The sequence below is a fragment of the Triturus cristatus genome, chromosome 7 (assembly GCF_964204655.1).
Source record: "Triturus cristatus chromosome 7, aTriCri1.1, whole genome shotgun sequence".
In the NCBI taxonomy this organism is placed as follows: domain Eukaryota; kingdom Metazoa; phylum Chordata; class Amphibia; order Caudata; family Salamandridae; genus Triturus; species Triturus cristatus.
In genome coordinates this window covers 1,298,706,916-1,298,726,208 of record NC_140590.1, presented here as the reverse complement: position 1 = coordinate 1,298,726,208, position 19,293 = coordinate 1,298,706,916, and the positions used below count along the sequence as shown (strand labels likewise).

The 19,293-nt window shown below is 46.1% G+C and overlaps 1 protein-coding gene across 1 annotated transcript in view; it reads left to right on the top strand.

Moving 5' to 3' along the window:
- LOC146811937 (phosphatidylinositol transfer protein beta isoform-like) overlaps positions 1-19,293 on the top strand; it is a 376,865-nt gene that overhangs the window by 182,128 nt on the left and 175,444 nt on the right. The window contains exons 5-6 of the mRNA XM_085618905.1: positions 16,687-16,694; positions 17,671-17,745. Coding sequence (XP_085475031.1) covers positions 16,687-16,694; positions 17,671-17,745 — 83 coding nt within the window. The remainder of the gene's footprint in view (positions 1-16,686; positions 16,695-17,670; positions 17,746-19,293) is intronic.

Below are 19,293 nucleotides of genomic sequence, written 5' to 3'. Positions count from 1 at the left end.
CAATTGGCATTTATTTGAGTGTCATATTTGCACGTCAGTAATCATGTCAGCTTTGGAGTTGGTACGGAGTTAACACTATCGAGAGGTTGGCTCAGGTTGCTTCCCATGAAAGCTTAGCTTAGTATGCAAGGTAGGTTAACTATTGTCTCTAATTGACGAACTGGCAAAAACTGTGTTCCAGGGATTTCTGAAATATCTACAGCTCTGTTGTCAGGAACTGCATTTGAAATACCCTACTATCCACAGAGAATGTCTTCTCCCATTTAGAACGTGCGTGAGAAGCAAGTGGTGTAATACTTAAGGAGTGTGGGCTGCTATTAGAACTATATTATGAGCATTTGTTGTTCATATACTTGGGATTTTACAAAGTGCTCCTCCGTTACGTTGAAGAAGCCCCTCTCACAGAAAAACCATTGCAGGGACTTAGATACTTGTGTTTTTTTAGGTTGGGTCAAACATCAATCTATTAACCATCCTTTGCACCATCTGAAGTTTGTTGATCAGACAATCCATGAGATTAGTCTTTTGCAGTAATGACTTTGGATAAAACAGCTACAGCAATTTCCTGTTTCTTGTTTGGAAAACAGGTGATTAACTCTGACATTCTGTTAGAGAAAAGTTATTTCACTCCTCTGTCAAAGTTTGTGTACATTTTGGGCTTTAGATATATGGAAAGTTGGGATGGGGATGTCCCCTGCATGGTAAATCGGCATATACCCCTGTACTGAGTGCCGGGCTGTTTGTGAGACAGGTACCCCTACTTTTCAATTTGGCACTGGCATCACATTAATCAAATGTGCACACTGGGGCCGAATCCTGTCCTTGGTGATGTGATGTGAGGTTCAGAACCTGTTACGTGACTGACTGCTGCGTTTTTGAAGCATGACCTTGTTATGGGGTAGAACTACAGTCCGTGACATGGATGAATCACATGAAGCAGTTCTGGAAGTATTCTGAGTTTTGTGAATCAGTAGTGTGACCAGACCTTTTTGATCCTGTCAGAGAGAAAAGTCTTCTGACCTCTTTTTTTAAATTTTTTTTATTTATTTTATTTGAACTTTTTTGATTTTCAATAAAACAGTACAGCAGAAGTATTTATGCATAAACAGCCGGCACATTACCAGTATATTAAGCTCACAGTGCTCCATTTCTGTTGGCCACTGACAGTATGATACAGTAAGACACAATACGGTTTCCATTCGTTAACCTGTGCACATCTGACATTACATTAGGGCAGTACATATGACATCCAATAACAGGCACTGTTAGTCATTCAGTTCACATTCCTAGCTTAACTATGCTGTGTTTTCGCTTTTACAATGGTTTCCAAACGCTTGTGTGACATAGCATGTCGGGACTCTTTAGGATGGAATATATGTCTATAGGGATAGCATTAACCATTACCTGAGACATAGTTACATACAGGGCATTGGCACATTCCCTCGTGGCCAACTTAGGGTGCAGTCTCCCCAGATTCAGCATCTTGGATCTCGCGCGGGTGCGCTAAAAGGTAGCATCAGGGGTCCCCAAATATCTCTAGGCCTAGAGGTCCTAGGTAATAGTTCCACATAAGTAGAGAGTTGCTCCTGACAAAATACTAAGTCATTATGCCAGACCTTTAATTTAGGCGCCTTCCCCCTGCCCTAACGACACGCCACCCGCCTCTTGGCCATTAGCAGTGCGAGGGCAACGTATTTGCGGTGTGTTGCCTGTTATGGCTTAACGAAGCCCAGCAGGGCCAGCAACGGTGTACGCTCAATGTGGGTGCCTGTCATCAATTCTAGGGCTACGAAGACTTGATTCCAGTAGTCATGCACTCCTGGACACTCCCAGGCCAGGTGCAGAAAGTCTGCTCCCGAGGCTTGGAATCTGTCACATCTGTCTGCGTCCCGTAATTTGTATTTATGCATCTTAGCTGGGGTGTGGTATAACTGATGGAGGAATTTGTAGTGTGATATGTGTAGCCTGCTGCTGGCCGAAACCTGTTCAGTCTGCGAACAGCAGTATCCCCATTGCTCGTCAGTCAATTCAAAGCCTATCTCTGAGCCCCAGCATGTGCGTGATAGTGTAGTCGGTTCGACCCTTTGCGTGTGTACTGTGTGGTATATCGTGGAAACGAGGCGGCCCGCTGTCATGTTTTTAGTATCAACTGTAGTGGAGTAAGCACTGGGGGTTCAGTTGGAAACTGGGGTAAGAGAGCGAACACCTTGTCTGAGTCGTATATATCAAAAGACATCCAGTGGAGACTGCTGAAGACCTTGAAATATCTGCTCGGCCGTACGGAATTGGCCATTGTGGTATAGGTCCCCCCAGGTTTTAATGTGAGTTCATTCCTTGAATTTATGGAATGCTGTCTCCTGCAGGAGGGGCATTTTGGGGTGATACGTGAGGGGCAGCAGCGAGGAATAAAGCAGGGGAGTTTCCAGCATGCGACCAATGCAATACAATGCTGTAGTTGTACATGTGACAGTGGTTGGTGTTTTGTCCCTAGCGCCAGGGGTATCGTATAATGCGGCGTCAATGGGGATGGGGTCCGCCAGCCAGTGCTCTGCCACCACTTGCGGCATGTATCGTGGCTGATGCACTCAGTAGTATGCGTAGTGGGCCTGTGCACTTATATAGTACAATTCGAAGTCTGGTATGTCAAACCCTCCTTGTGAATGTGGTCTGGTCAGTATGTTCCACTGTAGTCTCGGCTGCTTGCCTCCCCACACTAAGCGTGTCAGTTCGGACCGAAGTGTTTTAAAAAAAAATATCCCCCTGGGTGGAACGGAATGTTTAAAAAGAGGTAAAGTAGTTGGAGTATCACCATCTTAATTAGGGATGCCCTTCCAGCATTGAGAGGGGTAGAGTAATCCAACTGGTAACGTAATGTCTTATGCGATTCAGAGCTGTGCCATAATTAAGGCGCATCAGTTCTTCTCTATCCCTAGTAATACGAATGCCCAAGTAACGCAGATCCTCATCGCACCACTCCAGGGGTTATCCCGAGGGAAGCGGGTCGTCGCTGTCGTCAGGTGAAAAACCCAGTTAATTTGAATCCCCGAGAGTTTCCCAAAGACAATGAATTCCCTGAGAACTGGATTTAAATTTTTTTGTGGGTTGCGATATATAAAGTGATATCATCGGAATATAAAGATATAAGTATCTGACGCATATTGCATCGTAGGACTTTATCATTATGGTGTTGTCTCAATTTGGCCACCAATGGTTCAATCGCAGTCGCGAAGAGTAAGGGGGATAGGGGGCACCCCTGCCGGGCGCCTCTGGTGATCAGGAAAGCCTGAGAAATGCGGCCATTTATTAGAACCTTAGCAGTTTGTAGTTGGTATAATAGCTGGATCCAGGAGAGAAAGAGGGGTGGGAAGCACATACATAGCATTACACCGAAGATATAGTCCCACTCAACTGAATCAAAAGCCTTAGTGGCTTAGTGGCATCTAAAAATACCGCCGCCAAGGGTAGCTCAGGGGATACGTTATTTAGAATGGTAAAGAGGGTTCTTAAGTTGTGTGAGGTAGCTCTCCTGGGCACGAAACCTGATTGGTCGGGTAGAATCAGTTTTTCCATTAATAAGCTATGACGGTTTGCTATAAGCTTGGCCAGTATTTTAGCATCACAATTAAGGAGGGACAGTGGCCTACAGGATTCGCACTGACTGGGCGATTTCCCAGGCTTTAGGAGGGAGGTGATGAGTGTCTCCCTCATGGATGGCAGGAGATACCCAGTTTCCAGTGAATCCTCATACACCTTGCGCAGTGTAGGGGCCATCTGGTCTATGTACATTTTGTAGAATTCTATATGAATGCTGTCCGTCCCAGCAGCTTTCCCAGATTTCATGTGCATGATGGCCTCCCTTACCTCGTCCAGCACGAAAGGGGTGCATAAGAATTCCCTCTGCCCATCACTCAGCAATCCCAATGCCACATCTCCCAGATAACTCTCCAGATCCAAGTCATCTTTCCTGTTTGTGGTGTAAAGTTGGGCGTAGTGACTTGTAAAGGCATTAAGTATATTTGCGGTGTCCCGATAGACCATTTCGTCCGACCCATCTAGCTTCCGTACATAGTTGGAATAGCGTGGTTTCCTAACTGTGTCTGCCAATGCCTTGCCCGGCCGTTCTCCCTCCCCATATCGGCGGGCCACCCAATATTTACCCCGGAATCGCGTCTCTCTCTTCGCTGTGTCCATATAATCTGTGAGTGTCTCTCTGAATTTAAGCAGAGTGGGACCATCCGGTTCTGTGGCCAACTGCGCTTCTAGTGTCTTAAGCTCTGTTTCTAATTTGCGCAGTGTATTGGTGATGTCTTTGAGCACACCTGAACCTTTTGATATGCAGATCCCCCGGAGTGCAACTTTGAATGCTTCCCAAATAATCTCCACACTATCTACCGAGTCTTTGTTTTGCTTAAAAAAATCTTGTACCTCCTCCCCCAACTCTGCCTGAAAGACCGTGTCTAGTAGGATAGAGTCATGCAATCTCCAGCTGTTGTGTGGAGGGCCATAATCTGATGAGGACAGTGTGAGCTTAACCGGGGCATGGTCAGAGTAGGTTTTGGCCAAGTGCTGCACCTTAAATATAGCTGGGCCCAGCCCTCGTGACAGAAACCAATAATCCAACCGCGCCCACGATGCTGCTTGTGCAGTGTAATGTGCTCCAGCTAATCTTAAAGGGGTTTGTTTTTTTATGAGTAGGGCCGTGCCTTTAGCATAGGATGAGTAAGAGGAAAAGATTCTATGTTCAGCCCACCTGCATGCGAAATTATTGGCATTCTGGGGATTAAAATGCGTTTCCTGTAACTTAGCTATGTGAACTTGGTGCCTGTCTAAATAAGCCAATATATGCTGCTTTTTCTGTGGGTCTCCTAGCCCCCTGATATTCCATGTAATAATGTTTCGTTTCTTGGGGGCATGTTCAGTCATTGAGCCATACTTTTTTCGATAGCGGGCCTTGGCTTTTAGAATGGATTCTAACTCATGGATGTGTGCATGATACATTTCCATGCTCTGCTCCAATTCTGTATTAAGTGCCAATAAACTCAACCCCCTCCCCCACCCACTGGAGCATCCGAATCATGCCAGCCTCATCTTTACCATCCCCCACCCAAACTCCTAACCAACTTAAGAACATGCTGCGTCAAACCACAGCATTATCTGAGAAGGGGAACGACTGAGAGGGAGAAACTCCTAGGTGTATGCACGTAATCCCTCGCCTTTAGTGCGCCAAGATGTTGGTAGTCTCTTTCTCGGTTAGGCCTGAGGGTGCTCGGCGATGATAGTCCTCCCAAATGCCAGCTTACAATGGTTCAAAGTTATAACGGAAACCTTATCATCTACCATCTTTCAGTAGGGCACTTAACTGTTCTGTCGTGCTAGTTGTATTCTAGAGGTCTCTAGTGTAACCTTGTATATTTAGTGTTCATTCATCTCTGCTGCGACCTCTGTGGCAGGGATGATGGCCTGTGGTTTTTCCGTCATCTGGTGCGTTGTTCCGTTTGAGCCGCTTTAGGAATTCATCCACCTGCTGGGGCTTGGTGAAAAAGAACTGCTTCCCCTGATGTGTGACCCATAGACGTGCTGGATATAGGAGCGCATAGTCTTTGTGCTTGTTTCAGCTTCTGTTTGGCGGGTGTGAATTTCCGTCTTTCCTTTTGTACCGTCGCCGTGAAGTCAGGGTACACCGAGAATGTTACCCCATCATAATTTAGCTACCGCTTTTCCTGTGCTATCTTTAGTGCAGTATCTCGATCCCTGTAATTCAGGAGGCGCGCGATGATGGGGCGCGGTGCGCTGCCCGGTGTCTGGCGTGGGCCCAAGGTTCGGTGTGCTCTTTCCACTATGAATTGCTTGGATAACGCCTCTTCACCAATAGTTGCTATGAGCATTTTTTCGATATATTCCTCCATCTTGACAGTGTTGGCGCTTCGGTATTCCAATGACGCGCATGTTATTGCGCCTGCTCCGCACCTCCAAGTCCTCGTTCTTGGCAGCTATGACCTTTAAAAGTTTATCCATTTGCGCCACAGTAGTTTGTGTCTGGGCTGTTGTGTCTTCTGTGTCCGAAATGCGACGCTCGGCTTCTGTGAGGCGTTCTTCGTGCCTATCCATCTTATGGGCTATGGCATCCATGCGCGTCGTCATGGCGTCCATCTTATCCGCTATGGCGACTATGCCTTGTCTGACCTCTTTAAGGGTGGTTCTCATATCTTCTTCAGGTGAATTTGCCCCTTCTGATACGGAGCTGTGCATTGTCTCTCCTGTCTCACCTTGACCTTCTTGCTGATTTTTGGCTCCTTTTTTGTTCTCTAAAGTCAGCGTTGGTTGTCGCAAATCTATTTTCCCCATTGTTGCTCTGGGTCGTAGCGTTGTCGTGGCTCCACCTACTTAGGTCTTGTACTTAGCTCAGCAAAGCGCCAGAGTCAGTTTCCCACCTTTTATTCGCAATCCTTAGGCCTTGTGGTAATGGCGTACTGCTCGCGTGGTTGTACAAAGTCGCTCTTTTATATATGTTCCCCCTCCGGGTGGCGGTGCGCCTCGTTGGCCAGGTGCGGTGCGGTGCTATGCGTTGTAAAGTATTTTTGGCAGCTGGGGGGGGGGGGGGCTATACCTGCTGGTGCTTTTGCTTGCCCCTCGGGTAGTCAGACAGCAAAGGGTCCTCTCCCACCTGGAAGGTCCACTAGGCGAGCGTCAGTGGTGTGCTAGGGCAGCAGTCAGTGTTCCCTCCTGCCTACAGTCCTCTGTTGTGTTGGCGCAGAGAGGGAGGCAAAGCCATGAGCCTCTCCTCGGTAGAGCGCGGCGCTGCCCTACCTCCCTGGGCCTCATATCTATCTGGTGCCCTGTGATCAGCTTCGCCGTCCCGCTGCTACTCACTGATGCTGCCACTGTCTCTGGGGCCCATAACGCGAGCGCGAGCAGGCGATGTCTGCGGTCTCCAGCACCTCCTTTGCGCTCGCGTCGACAGGATTTGTATCAAGGCCTGCACCGCCCAGTCTGACAGTTATTGGCGCCAGGCGCCCAGCCGAGTAACGCGCCTCACGAGCCTGCTTCTCTACGTCTGCGGCCCCGCTCACCACGTTGCCCCGAGGCGACAGCTCTCACCTATTTCAAGGTCGCGGCTGTGCTTCTCCATCCACTGCCGATGGCCGAAAGGATGCAGTGACAGGCACTCCTGGGGCTCTGATACAGGCAAGTGGGCACCAGCATTCGGGTTGCGGTCTCGTGCGCTAGTGTTTTGTAGGGCTGCACCGGAATGTTCTCTCCTCAGGGTCTAGGGCTCAGCGATTCTGTGCAGTTCACAGCTGGAGGCCTATTCCCACGTGGGCGCCCCAACCTCGCGTGACAACTCACACCACACCGCAGCTCCAGGCAGGCAAGTCGATTCTGCTGCAGAGTTTTGTCGCTATCGCGACAGCGGCGACTTTTATCCCACAGTCTCCAGATTTTCAGCGAAGCTGCTAGATGAGTTTGTCTCCGTATGTCAGGAGATTTAAATGATGTAGTATCTGTCAGGCAGGATAAATTGACAAATTAAGGTGCAGAGCTGCAGGAGCCTCACAGTAGTGCAGTCATCTTGCTTGTGCGCCACCTAGCGCCCCCAAGTCCTCTGACCTCTCTTGTAAAGTTCTGTTATGTGAATACTAGTACCTTGTACAGATATTTCGTTTGTGTGATGTGTTGTGAGTGTTTAACACATGTATGGAGGTAGGACTTTATGTGCTTGTAGTCTGAGAACCGGGACCAGTGGGATTCTTTTGTATACCCCCTGATTCAGCATGGCACAAGAGTGATGGTGATGCAGCTTCACCAGACAGTGAAAGTACTGACTTCATTCCTGTGATTGGATGGTGGAGACAAGGCTGCCTTAAGAAATTCAATGAGGACCTTGTCGGCAAAGGGCTGGTGATTGTGTCTTCTGACATTTGGTGATTGTAGGTTCGAGGGGTGTGACTTCAGTTTCTACTGTTCAAGATGAGGAATTTCTAGGCAGGGCCTACACTTTTTACTGCTTTGGAAAGCAGAAGGTCTGCCAAGCACCTAGAACCCTGCCTGCTCAGATGGGTAACAAGAGTGCCTCGGTTTGCAGAAGGACAGGCTGTCTAGGAGGAGTAGCCAGCTGTTTTCCCAGCATACAGAACACCCAGAAGTTGTTAAATGCTCTGGAGCTGGCCCTTGTTGTTGGGATTCTCCCAGTCTCCCGTCACAGCCACAATAGTTGGCTACATACAGAAATAAAGCACAGGAAGTAACCATGTGCTGTCTGGTACTCCTGCAATTCCTGAAGGTCTGGTGCTGTTGGTGCTAGATTCCCAAGAGAATCCATTAGAGGAGCAGCTACTGTTGCCATCTAAGCAGAAGCCTGATCCTAACCCAAAGGCGCACCTGCCATACTAACACCCTGAGCAGTACCAGCGTGAAGGCGGAACTGCCCACAACGAGCACCCGTCGGATCCAACCCGAAGGCTACATCTGTCAGGATGGGCACACGCAGAGCAGGCCTGCCATGCTGCTTTTTGCTGCAGTCCAAGTCCTGAGTGAAGCTGCTGCTGAAAGTGCCTTCCAGGAGAATGTCTGTTAGCTTCGTATAACTGCAGCAACTCGAGAAGGTAAATGAGAGCCACACTCGAAAGACTGAGCTACTGCAGACTATGTGCTGTTGCAGGAACATTGACTGTTGCATAAGCAATCCCCATTTGGGTACAAACTGTTGAACTGAACATTTTCTGCAAGAGTAAAGACCGAATAAACTTCCCCTGTGCCTATGCTTATCGTTTGTTATAGTCCCATAGACACTAGAGTTGCTTCTAGAACAGGAAGGCGGTGCCTTAGTGGTGTAGTGAAAATATTTACCTAGGGATCTGGTTGGAATTCCAACTCTGTAGGTGAGCCACGTGGTTTTGTGTAGTGTTATCTTTTGCAGTGTTAAAGTATTTTCGTTTTACTAAGCTAAGCACTGAGATGGACAATATTTTATTGTATCATTTGTTTCTATGTAGAGTTCTGCGCTCTTATCAACCCCACACGACCTCCCTGAGAGACTTTGACTGCAAGCCCTCACTACCCTGTGAGACAAGTGCAGAAAAGAATGTATGTAGCCCAGTTTGCCTAGCCATAGGTATACCGACCACAGGATATCAGTGGTGAGGCTCCTCTTCCACCAGGTTTGAGGCCCAGTAGTCCCGGTCTGCCCTGGGGCCCTTTCTAATGGGGTCAGACATCAAAGAAGTGGTCACAAATACCCACTCCCAATCTCTTTAAATCACTAAGGAAATGCATCTTGAGGACATCAACAAGGAGTTTCAAATGAAGGGGATGTTTGCCAGTAACATTGGCCTGGAGATGGGTATAAATACTAAATAACAAAAAAAGCTTGGCTAATCACTAGCAGTGAATTGAAAAAAATACAGAGTCTGATTCACAGGATATTTCGTTTTAGGCTGGAAGCCATTCGTCCCAAGGTATTTTTCCTGGTCTTCCACCAGTCTTTACCTTTCCAACAGGATGTTACTGTTTACAACTTAGTCCGAAAAGCATTTCAACTTCAGCATAGCTGATCATTGATATCAGTTCCGTTATAGTTGTGAGAATCTTGGCTTTGAATCTGTCCAGTCTCAATTGAGAACATTCGGAAGTATCTGATTGCTCCCTTGTTATGATCATAATGACCTTCATTAGGAACTCTGAGAGCAAATCAGTTGAAGACATGCTTGTTACAGGCATTGGTGGGTTGCTGAGAAGAGGGATGATTGGGGCCTATTTTAATAAAACACCTCATGTAGAGCTCTTGTCAATTTCCCCTTAACACTAAGGCTACAATTGGAGTGATCTTTTGCACGATAGCCTGTACAAGGCCGTATGAGGAAGCCCCATAGGCGAAGTAGCTCTTGTCCATTAGTACTTTAAAATATCCTGAAATAGTGTCACTAAGAAAAGTAGAGTTTACAAAGGTAGAGACGTCTTGCAGTGGCCCACAAATGGATGTTTTCTCTGTATGAAAATGTCATCCATTTCAGACAGTATTTTTTAAATGCGCATAACGTCCTGTATGGGTGAAAGTGAATGTGTACTTGCATAATGACAGAGGTCTCAGCCAAACAGTTTAAAGCATTGAGGATGTTAAAAAATGATCGCATGACATTACTGGGTACCACTTTGTAGGCTTTGCAAATAATAGAACAGATTTGGTGTCCTTGAATGCTTCTGTTCGTCTCAACTTTTGAAGTCATTGGTACTGTATTTTACACTTGCTGCTGAAATCCTTGTGTACACTCATGTGACAGTTTTTAGGTCTTGGCCTGATGAAAGCAGCGCATGCGCTGTTCTTGTCATACAAGGGCTTCTTGGAATCGATACGATTCCAGAAGTCGTGTCTTGGCACCGCTTCCATTTTTGATTTGTGGGTGTCGTTTTGCATCATAGATTAGGCAAAGCACAGTGTAATGATTGCATCGGAGGCAAACATTATACTGAGGGTTGCCACCCTGGCCTCTTTTGACCCGGCCCACCTGGATTTGATCCCTCCTCTGTCGTTCTCTCCACCACTACCCACCCCCTTTTCAGGGCTGGTTTTCTTTATTTCGGTGAGCGGCGCCCGATTTAGGGTCACCGCGCTACATTTATTTAAACTTTTTTTTCGAGTGCTTGTTCTAACCTCCGAGTGTAGATTAGTCGCCTGCTTCTTGGATCACGTTTGCGATTTTGAGCTTTCCCACCAGAATACCGGCGACCATTTGCTGCCCATTGGGCTCCTGAACTGCGCCTCAGGTTCACCCCCCCTCTAACTTACTGCACAGATAAATGCAACTGCCCGCTGTGCATGGTTTGTGTTCAAAGTCATGCACGCGCATTGCATGTAAACATGCAAATCGCATTAGCAATGCCTGCAGTTAACTTATGGTGTGGTTTCTAGCTAGCGCTGTGCATCTGTTCGCTAGTCTCTCCTCTTCCTCGCGCTGTGGAGCTCTGGCTCGATGGTGAGGCTCCCCACCATCTCCTGATGGAGCAGATCTGCACGTCCGCTCATCCCGTCTTCCGCATTGCCTCCCCCAGGACCGTGACCATGGTGGCCCTGTCCGTAGCTCTCAGGCTCTTCTTCGTCTTCATGGGGACCATAAAGCTGACCCAGCGGCTCAGCAAGGATGCGTTCGGGGAGATGGTGAGTGCCGCGAGCATGTGGGAGCAGGCTGTGGTGTTGTATGTTGTGTTGGACTCGAACGTGTGCTCGAATGTTGTCTATTCTAGAGTTATGTATACGCTGAGTTTGTAGAATGCTTGCTGCATTCGAGTTACGGAGCTCCAGCTGACGGTTGTGTCTACATCGCGGTGCCGTCTTGGGGGTTTAAGTATACGAATACATCTGAGAAGAATCCTCCTTGTGTACGATTATTCTTCACAACATTATAGTGCCTTTTGTCTCCTCCTTGGCCACTCGATGCTGCCAGGGTGCATTGGCACGGCCTGGGAAAGTGCAAATGAGCCGGGCGAATGTCTTCCTGTCTGGTGCATTTCAGTGAGCCTTTCCAGTGACTCAGGTGCTGTTGACACCCGTGGTTAATTTTAAAAGACACATCAAAGCCGAAGTGAACATTTAGACTTGGTGTTCGCTCACTAGAAACTTGATGAACGCATATCTGCACGTTAGCAAAAAGCCGTTAATTTATCCAGTTATTCACCGGACGGTGTAGCAATACCGGTCCTAACTCACCGACATCCAAAAGCAAGACCCTTGTATGATGGTGGGTGGTAGTGCCATAGGGCGGGGAAGGGGTGGTTGGGCGGTGAAGTGATAATATGGCGACCCCCAGTAAGTGGCTGTCCACTGAGCTCTCTAGCCTCCAAACGGATGTCCCAGCATGACGCCTCTTAGTGTAAGTCTTCCAGCCGGCTGGCGGCCCCTTTACAGGGCTGTAGAAGCTTCAGGAAATGGCTTCTAGCTATCGACACGGAAGGCAGCAGCGTGACACTTGGAAATGCTTTTCTAACCCATAGGTCATATGTGCCAGCGATTGGAAATATCAGTGAGTTAACTGAACGAGAAATATTGTGACAATTCCAGTTTAAAATTGGTTTTAAGCAATGTATATTTTTAATAGGGCTTTGGGAAAACGTTGAGAAATGCCACCACTTTGGATTAAAAAAATAAAATAAAATGAAGCTCGATGATAGAGCATTAATGCCGGTTGGAAGCAGAGGCACGACGTACTAAAATCTTGGAAAACAATAGAGCTAGTTTTGAGCACGTCTCTTCAGGCTTCCCCTCCCCAACATCTGCTTATAGTGCATGTATGTGTGCCCTTCCCCCGCCTATAAGCATTTGCATACATTTTAAAGCCAGTGCTTAACATATTCCATTAATAATAAATCGAGGGGAGGAAGGCGTAAAGGGACAGATTTCTACAGAAAGGGAAATAACATTGGAATGGGAATTACACACTGAGCACATTAGCCTAAATTGGTCCTCAACCGGTCACTCAGGGTTCTTTTTAAATAACAGACAGAGGTAATGAGCTGAAGGGGCCTCCTGGAGATAGGGCTGTCTCCACCCCCTTGCCCCCCCGCCCCCACCAAAGGGGCTGCAGGGGCCTCTGTTGCCGTTACGACAGCCGTTTTTAGTGCTCTCTCATCCCCCACTTATTTTTATTTATAAAGTTTTATATAGCGCTAGCTAGACCCGGGGGTATCAGAGCGCTTTACATACACAAAGGAAAAGAAAAAGTTGCACTACAGCGCAGGACATGAGGATGCATAAAATATATAAGCAAAGACATCATACTTAAGTATACATTGAAGGAGTGAAAAACGCAGGTGGTTGAAACAGTCAGAATAACCCCCATCCTCGATAACCTCCTCCGTCAATCCATGAACGTTCCTCGGATTGTTGGGTAATTGTTATAAATGTGTTTTCAATAAACCCCATGTGTGGGTTGTGAACAATGAACATTTCTTCACTGTATTGTTTATTGAGAAACAAAACGTCACCCTTTAAAATAGTCTGCTTTTTAGGCTGCTAGGGTTATAATGCAGATATGTTTTCAAGCAAGCAAATATTAAGTGTCAGGCAATATGCTTGAAAACATCTATAGTAAGGGTGTTGGCCTTAACATACAACTGGCTTGTCATGATTAAGGTCACAAGGGATCTAAACGGGGCACAAGGGAACAAAACAAATTTGTACTCTGCGTTTGGACGTTTATTTCATAGCAGGACCAATGATTGGTAGACATTGCATTTTGTGTGGCCCTAAAGAAAAGTGAATCTCTCAATTCCAAAATGTTCTCAACCAAATAGTGCTTTTATGAATGACTGTTATGCAGCAGTGTCTGGGTGGATGTCTGGAATATTACTTTATTAGTTAGATTAGATTAGATTTTCAGCAATTGTATACTCACTTATGCCAGTGATGTGCCCTCATATCAGTGTGAGCATTTGGGACAATGTATTCATTGATCTGACTTGAGTCTCTGTTATAGTGTATCTATGTGTCTGGTGTTACTCCAAAACGTAATGCGTTTATGCATTTGGTCCTACGGGCATGAGCATGAACCATGTGTCTAATGCATCTTTATGAATCTACAAGTATTATTTCTGTGAGTAGTGGGGTTGTGCAGTTGGGGGCATAGTGTCGCCACCTATGTGGCTTTAGTTCTGCGTTTGGGTGGAACAGATATTATGAGTTTAAAAATTGTTCCCTATTGTAGGCACTGGCGGGTTGTTTTAAAGAATGTTGAAATGCATTCTATTATTGTGATTAATGAACTTGCCTCTATAATGCTCTGTCTGGAGCAATTGGATATATGAGAATAAGAAGTTTATGCTTCTGATGTTTTGTTAGGGTATTGAGCTGTACCCTTTGTGTAGGTTTTAATGCTGTGGTTTGAGGATTTCCCCACTTATGGAGTGTTTGAGTGGCACTTTTTGCCTTCTAAGCGGTGTTAGGTGCTGTGTTGATTGAGAGAATGAAGTTGATGAAACTAGTGCCAAATCTACTGCCACACTTATAATCACTGCCACACAGTCCATTGTAGTAATGTGCGATAATATAATGCATGGCTAAACACTTATAAGGCCCAAAGGTGAGACCGATTGCATTGCAAATGCAATGGGTCTCGCCTTTGATTAAGCTAAAGCCATTTGCTTTGCTAATGGTATTGTATAGCAAAGCAAATGGCTTTAACTTAATGAAAGGCGAGACCGATTGCATTTTCAATGCTTGTTTTTTTCTCCTTTCATTAAATTATGGCGGCCATGCATTTTGTTTTAGTTGCACTTCATTTCACTTTAAAATGCTTTCCGTTTAGTGCATTTCTATTTACTTATTTCACTTCCCCCTCATCAGTAGGTAGAACTTACTTCACACTACAAAGTTGTAACTAAATATGCACTGAATTGTGCTGGCCAATCAAAAGCAGACTAGCAGTCCCTAATGGGTCGGTGGGTTGATTGGGCCAGTGAATTACCGGATCTCATTTTGACTTCAGGAACCAATGTATATAAACACGGGCATGTGTGACTCCTGCTCGCAGCTGTGTTTTTAGACGCATGGAGTGTGGCGGGGCAAGCTGAGACCGAAGCATCTGTATCACTGTTCTGCTTTCTTTTTAGGTCTTGGCTCGAAGGCTGCGCTTGCGCAGTCTCGCTCCGAGATTTAATGTTAGGAGAGGGGCTTTAACCCGCCCCTTTTTTTTTACCTCTTCTCCATTGGCTGGCCTCTGAAATACTGGTCAGCCATTGGAGAAGAGCATTGTCTCTCCAAACAAGCCCCGTCTTTTTCGGATTCGGGGGCGTGTTTTTTACTTTCTTTCTCTCCTCTGGAATGTAAACATTCCAGCCAATGGCAAGAGGAGAGAAAGAAAACACGGCCCGAATCCGAAAACACCGCTGCGTTTCTCCAAGGCATTTCTGCTTGACCTCGGAGAAAGGCGGTGGTGTTAATGGCGTCCTCTCCCCCCGCTGTCGGCTCCCGTGTTCGGCTGCTGCTCTGGTCTCCTCCCCCCCTGTCCTCTCAGGCTGGCCCAGCGTGGAGCTCCCGGGGGCCTTTTGTGTGCGGTAATTGGTTAAAGATATATGGCACTGTGCTGCAGCGGAGAGTCCCGGCTCTGCCAAGCTACGCGCTGTCTGACCCTGGACACTGGGCTGAGAGTCACCACATTTACGCGTCTGGGGCTGACTCTGGCGGTCTTTAGAGTGACATCCCAATGGAGTCGCCCTCACTGCCGCTTCTACACTCTCTTTAGGAAACAGCCGCCTCCTGTTTCACTGCGAGCACACATATATACCCGCAGGGGTGTTAACCTGAGCCATCTTGGGCTGCACTTTAAACATTGTCCTGTGCTTATTGGTCCAAAAGTTGAACAGCAGGAGTTAGGACGCCCTGTGCCATTAAACGTGCGTCTCAAGCACATTACTGTCCCAATATATATATTTTAATTTTTGGAGTGTTATATAGGGCGACCCGAAAGTATCAGAGTGCTTTACACGCGCACCAGTTGCGTTCCTGACGGACACATTTATTTTGACACGGGTAGATTAAGTTTAAGCGTCCCAGCCGAGACTCAAAAATATATATTTTTAACCATCACATGTTCGCAAATTTGAAGCACTTCTGAAGGATTTTCAGAGATGGAAACGCTCTTGGAAAACACGAGTCTCTGGGGTAATGCCAGCTCATAAGAAATGTGCATAACAGGCATTTCTAGGTTTCTTAAGGGCTGTATTCAACGCCAGGAGCTGCTTTCACTTGCGAGATCATAGCAAACTGCTCCGTTTTTCGAGGCTGCAGGACACAACATAAAGACCGAGCCTGCAGGAGTAAGGTATTGTCATACTGAATTAGCATATTTTGGAGTGATGTTGCATACGTTTATATATGGCCCAGCAAATACAGCGGAAATGTTAGATATAACTGGGAACTCGGTTTTATAGACTTGGAAATAATTTGATTTTCTCTTTCAGTTAGCCGAGGTTATACCCAGTTTATTCATCTAATCATCCATCATCAATAGAAATCCATTTCTTAGATTGGGCATTTTTGACTTGCCAGTGCCAAGATATCCTCTTGGGTGATAGTGTGCTTTACAACTAGACATTACATAGTGTAGGGCAAGCTTGGTTCAACAGTTATGATAATGTTTGGTCTGCAGAAATGTTTATTGAATAGAATACGAGGTATGCTCGTGTATTTATTTCGGAATCACTTGTGACTTGAGATTTTGTGTAATCGTACCTCCATTGCAAATGGCTAGGAATAGGGGGCATCAAGAAGTGATAGTGGGGTTTTGTTGATGTGCTAATGAAGTACTGTTGGTCAAGTGGCGTGTGTACACAGCAGGTTAAGAAGACTATTCTCCTGGTCAGATGTTTAAAGTAAACTTTCAGGCATCTTTTGTAGTAGCTATATGAGTGACAGTGTTACAAGTAGGCTTTTTTTCGGCATTGTATGAGATTTTGAGAAAGAGCAACCTAACCTGCCTTATAAGAAAGAAGGTTGGTAGTTTTACATGATGATCTGCAATGATGTTAAAATACTCCTCAGACCACACACAAATGCACCAGTTCACCTCAGTTGTAACCTCCAATGGTGAACCATTGCTTTCCTTATTTGCATTGTTTTTGTGCAGTGATATATATATATATAACGCATTATCTTTTTATTTTTTCTTGTTCCTGCCTTGCCTTGACTTCGGCCCTCAGTTGTCACAGTAAGTCTATGCTTCTATTTCAATTGCATGTTGCTGAAAGTTTTGGTGAGCATTGTACCAAACTCCATTAACTCCAAAGCGTGGTGTGCATGGTATTGGCTTAAGACACTCTTTTCCTGGTGAGTGTGGTGACCCTCCAAGCATGATCCCTTTGGAAGCAATGTGTTGCTCTTCCTATTATGGGGTCTACTAATGTTGCTGTGCCACTCGTGTAATAACTGTCGGGCTGAGCTTGGGGTCTCTTTTAGTTCACTGTTGGTCATGGTAAAAATCCCACTCTCATGCACAACTGTCCATTACAATCATGATTTCCTTCTTCATTCAGTGTTTTAGATGACTATTTAATCTCATGGCGACCATAGTGCCTACCTTTGTGTGTCAGCCCTTGTGTCTTTTGTATGTTTCTGGTCTCTATACAGATGTGTCTCCTTGAGCGCTTCCATTCCTCGTGAATGTAGCTTGTCTACTCATGCTGTGCCCTGTCCTTGTGAGCTACATGAGGTCATTCTTAAAGATCATCGTGCATATTCTCATGTATTGTTGATCAATGATTAAAGTCCCCCCTGTTCTGCACTGGCATGTTTGGTTTCCAACCTTGAGTACTGACAATCCTATTAGGCTTTGTGCTCTCCCTCATGTGCTTCCTGTTCTTTTTTTATCTCAGTGCTCCTCCACCTTCCGTGAATGTGTTGCTGAATGCTTTTGTTGCAGTATTCAATGAATGCCCTTGTCACATTTGGTCCCTCCTCGTGTATTTATCTTATGACTATGGACTCATCCTGCTGTGTCAGTCCTTCTGACCGTTGTCTGCTCGTCCTGTGCTAAAGAACCCGGTGACTGTCATTCCTCGTTGTGTGCTGTCAACCACGGAAATTGGAAAGTGTTCCTCAAGTGGTTCCCTATCCCAGTGACTGTAGTGTCCTTGCTCTGGTGGTTGCAGTTTCCCCTGACCCATTCCTTCTGATCTTTCATCCAGAACGAGTACATGAAAGATGACTTCTTTATCAAAATCGAAACCTGGCATAAACCAGACATGGGGAACCAGGAAAACGTAAGTATGCCTTCAGTTAAATTGCCATGATCTCTCATTCTTTGTCTGTTGAACTTCTCTATCTATTTGTTATGTCCTCCTCTCTTCTCCGAACTCTCGTCATTTTAAATCTTTTCTCTTTTTCCTGTTTTGGTGTCATTTAACACTTCAATGTTGTTTTATCACTCTAAAACTATGACATCACTCTATTTCTGACTCTTATCTATTCTTAGCCCTCTCTGGCCCCTCTTACACGTCTTTTTGATGTTCTCTTGTGTGTGTCACAATAACCTCCTGGAGTTGTTTTTCTTTGGTGCCCATGTCTATCTGGACTTCATGTGTGGGAGATCTCTGCAGAAAACTACACATATATAAAGGTATCCTTTTACCTGTGCCAAACATAATGATCATTAGGCAGGCATTTGTCACAACTTTGGTGCATTAGTTTGGTACTTACCAGAAAATCAGCAGCCAAAGTTTGCAACAACTGCTAATATAGATGTTGAGTTTTTAGGTTTCGCCTGGCGTTAGCGCGCATGCGCTGCCCTCGCCAATGCGAGAGCCTCTTGGAATCGATCCGGATTCGTGTCTCTGCTCCGCCTGTAATTTTGATTGGCGAGCGACGCTTGTCGTCACTGTTTGTTAAACCCAGTTTGTTAATTGCACCATAGTGTCTTTAGCCCCTTAGGGTTGCCATCCGGTCACCTTAAGGCCACGCCCACCTCGACTGGATGTTTCACTGGCGGTGTGAGACGGTGGGTTTTATATTAAGTTTCGGCACGTTTTTCTTTTACTATTGCATGCGTCTTTCTATTGTTCAAGTTAACTCTTTTACTATTTCATGCATTTTTGTATTGTTCACGTTAACTTTCGTTTACATTTTTTGTATGCATTTCGAGGCACGTAGGTTGTATGGCGCATTTTTAAAAGGTTGCATTAGTAGGCTTGCGTTTTTGTATTGTGTACTTTAACTTTGGTTTACATTTTTCAAGAGCGCTGTGCTTTTCAAAAGAGCTACTGTCTACTTGGACTATATTGCTTGCTATTAAGGGGGCTTCGATTCCTTTTAGCCCGAGCCTGGTGGAGGCTTGTAGGTGTCCGTGTTGTCGCCTCCGGCCCCGACAGGGCGCAGGGCTCAGCAGACGGTGAACTGCATCACCTAGTCATGCAGAGCAGCTTTGGGGCGTTTAAAACCTCCAGCCTTCCTTGCAGCATTCTCTGTATTTGTGTAAGTGGTGGGGTGATGCAATGCCCTTAAAGCAAGCCCGTGTAACCGGGTCCAATCCTCGCTAACTCTGCAGAAAGCCTATTGGAACGCATTCGATGCGACACACCAGGAAAAGCTGGACTTTTTCAATGACATAACTGTCGACTAATGTTGTTGCCTGGTCTGGTGCCGAGAAAATAAACTCTGTAGGCACAATATGCTGATAAACCCATATGAAATGGGCAGTCGGAGATTCCGGTTAAAGATAACATGCCCAGTCTTTGCTGCAGTGTGACCCCACTGTCACGCCCCCTCTCCCCACGTACTTCAGGAGGGAAAAGGATACCGGGAGCTGTACGGGG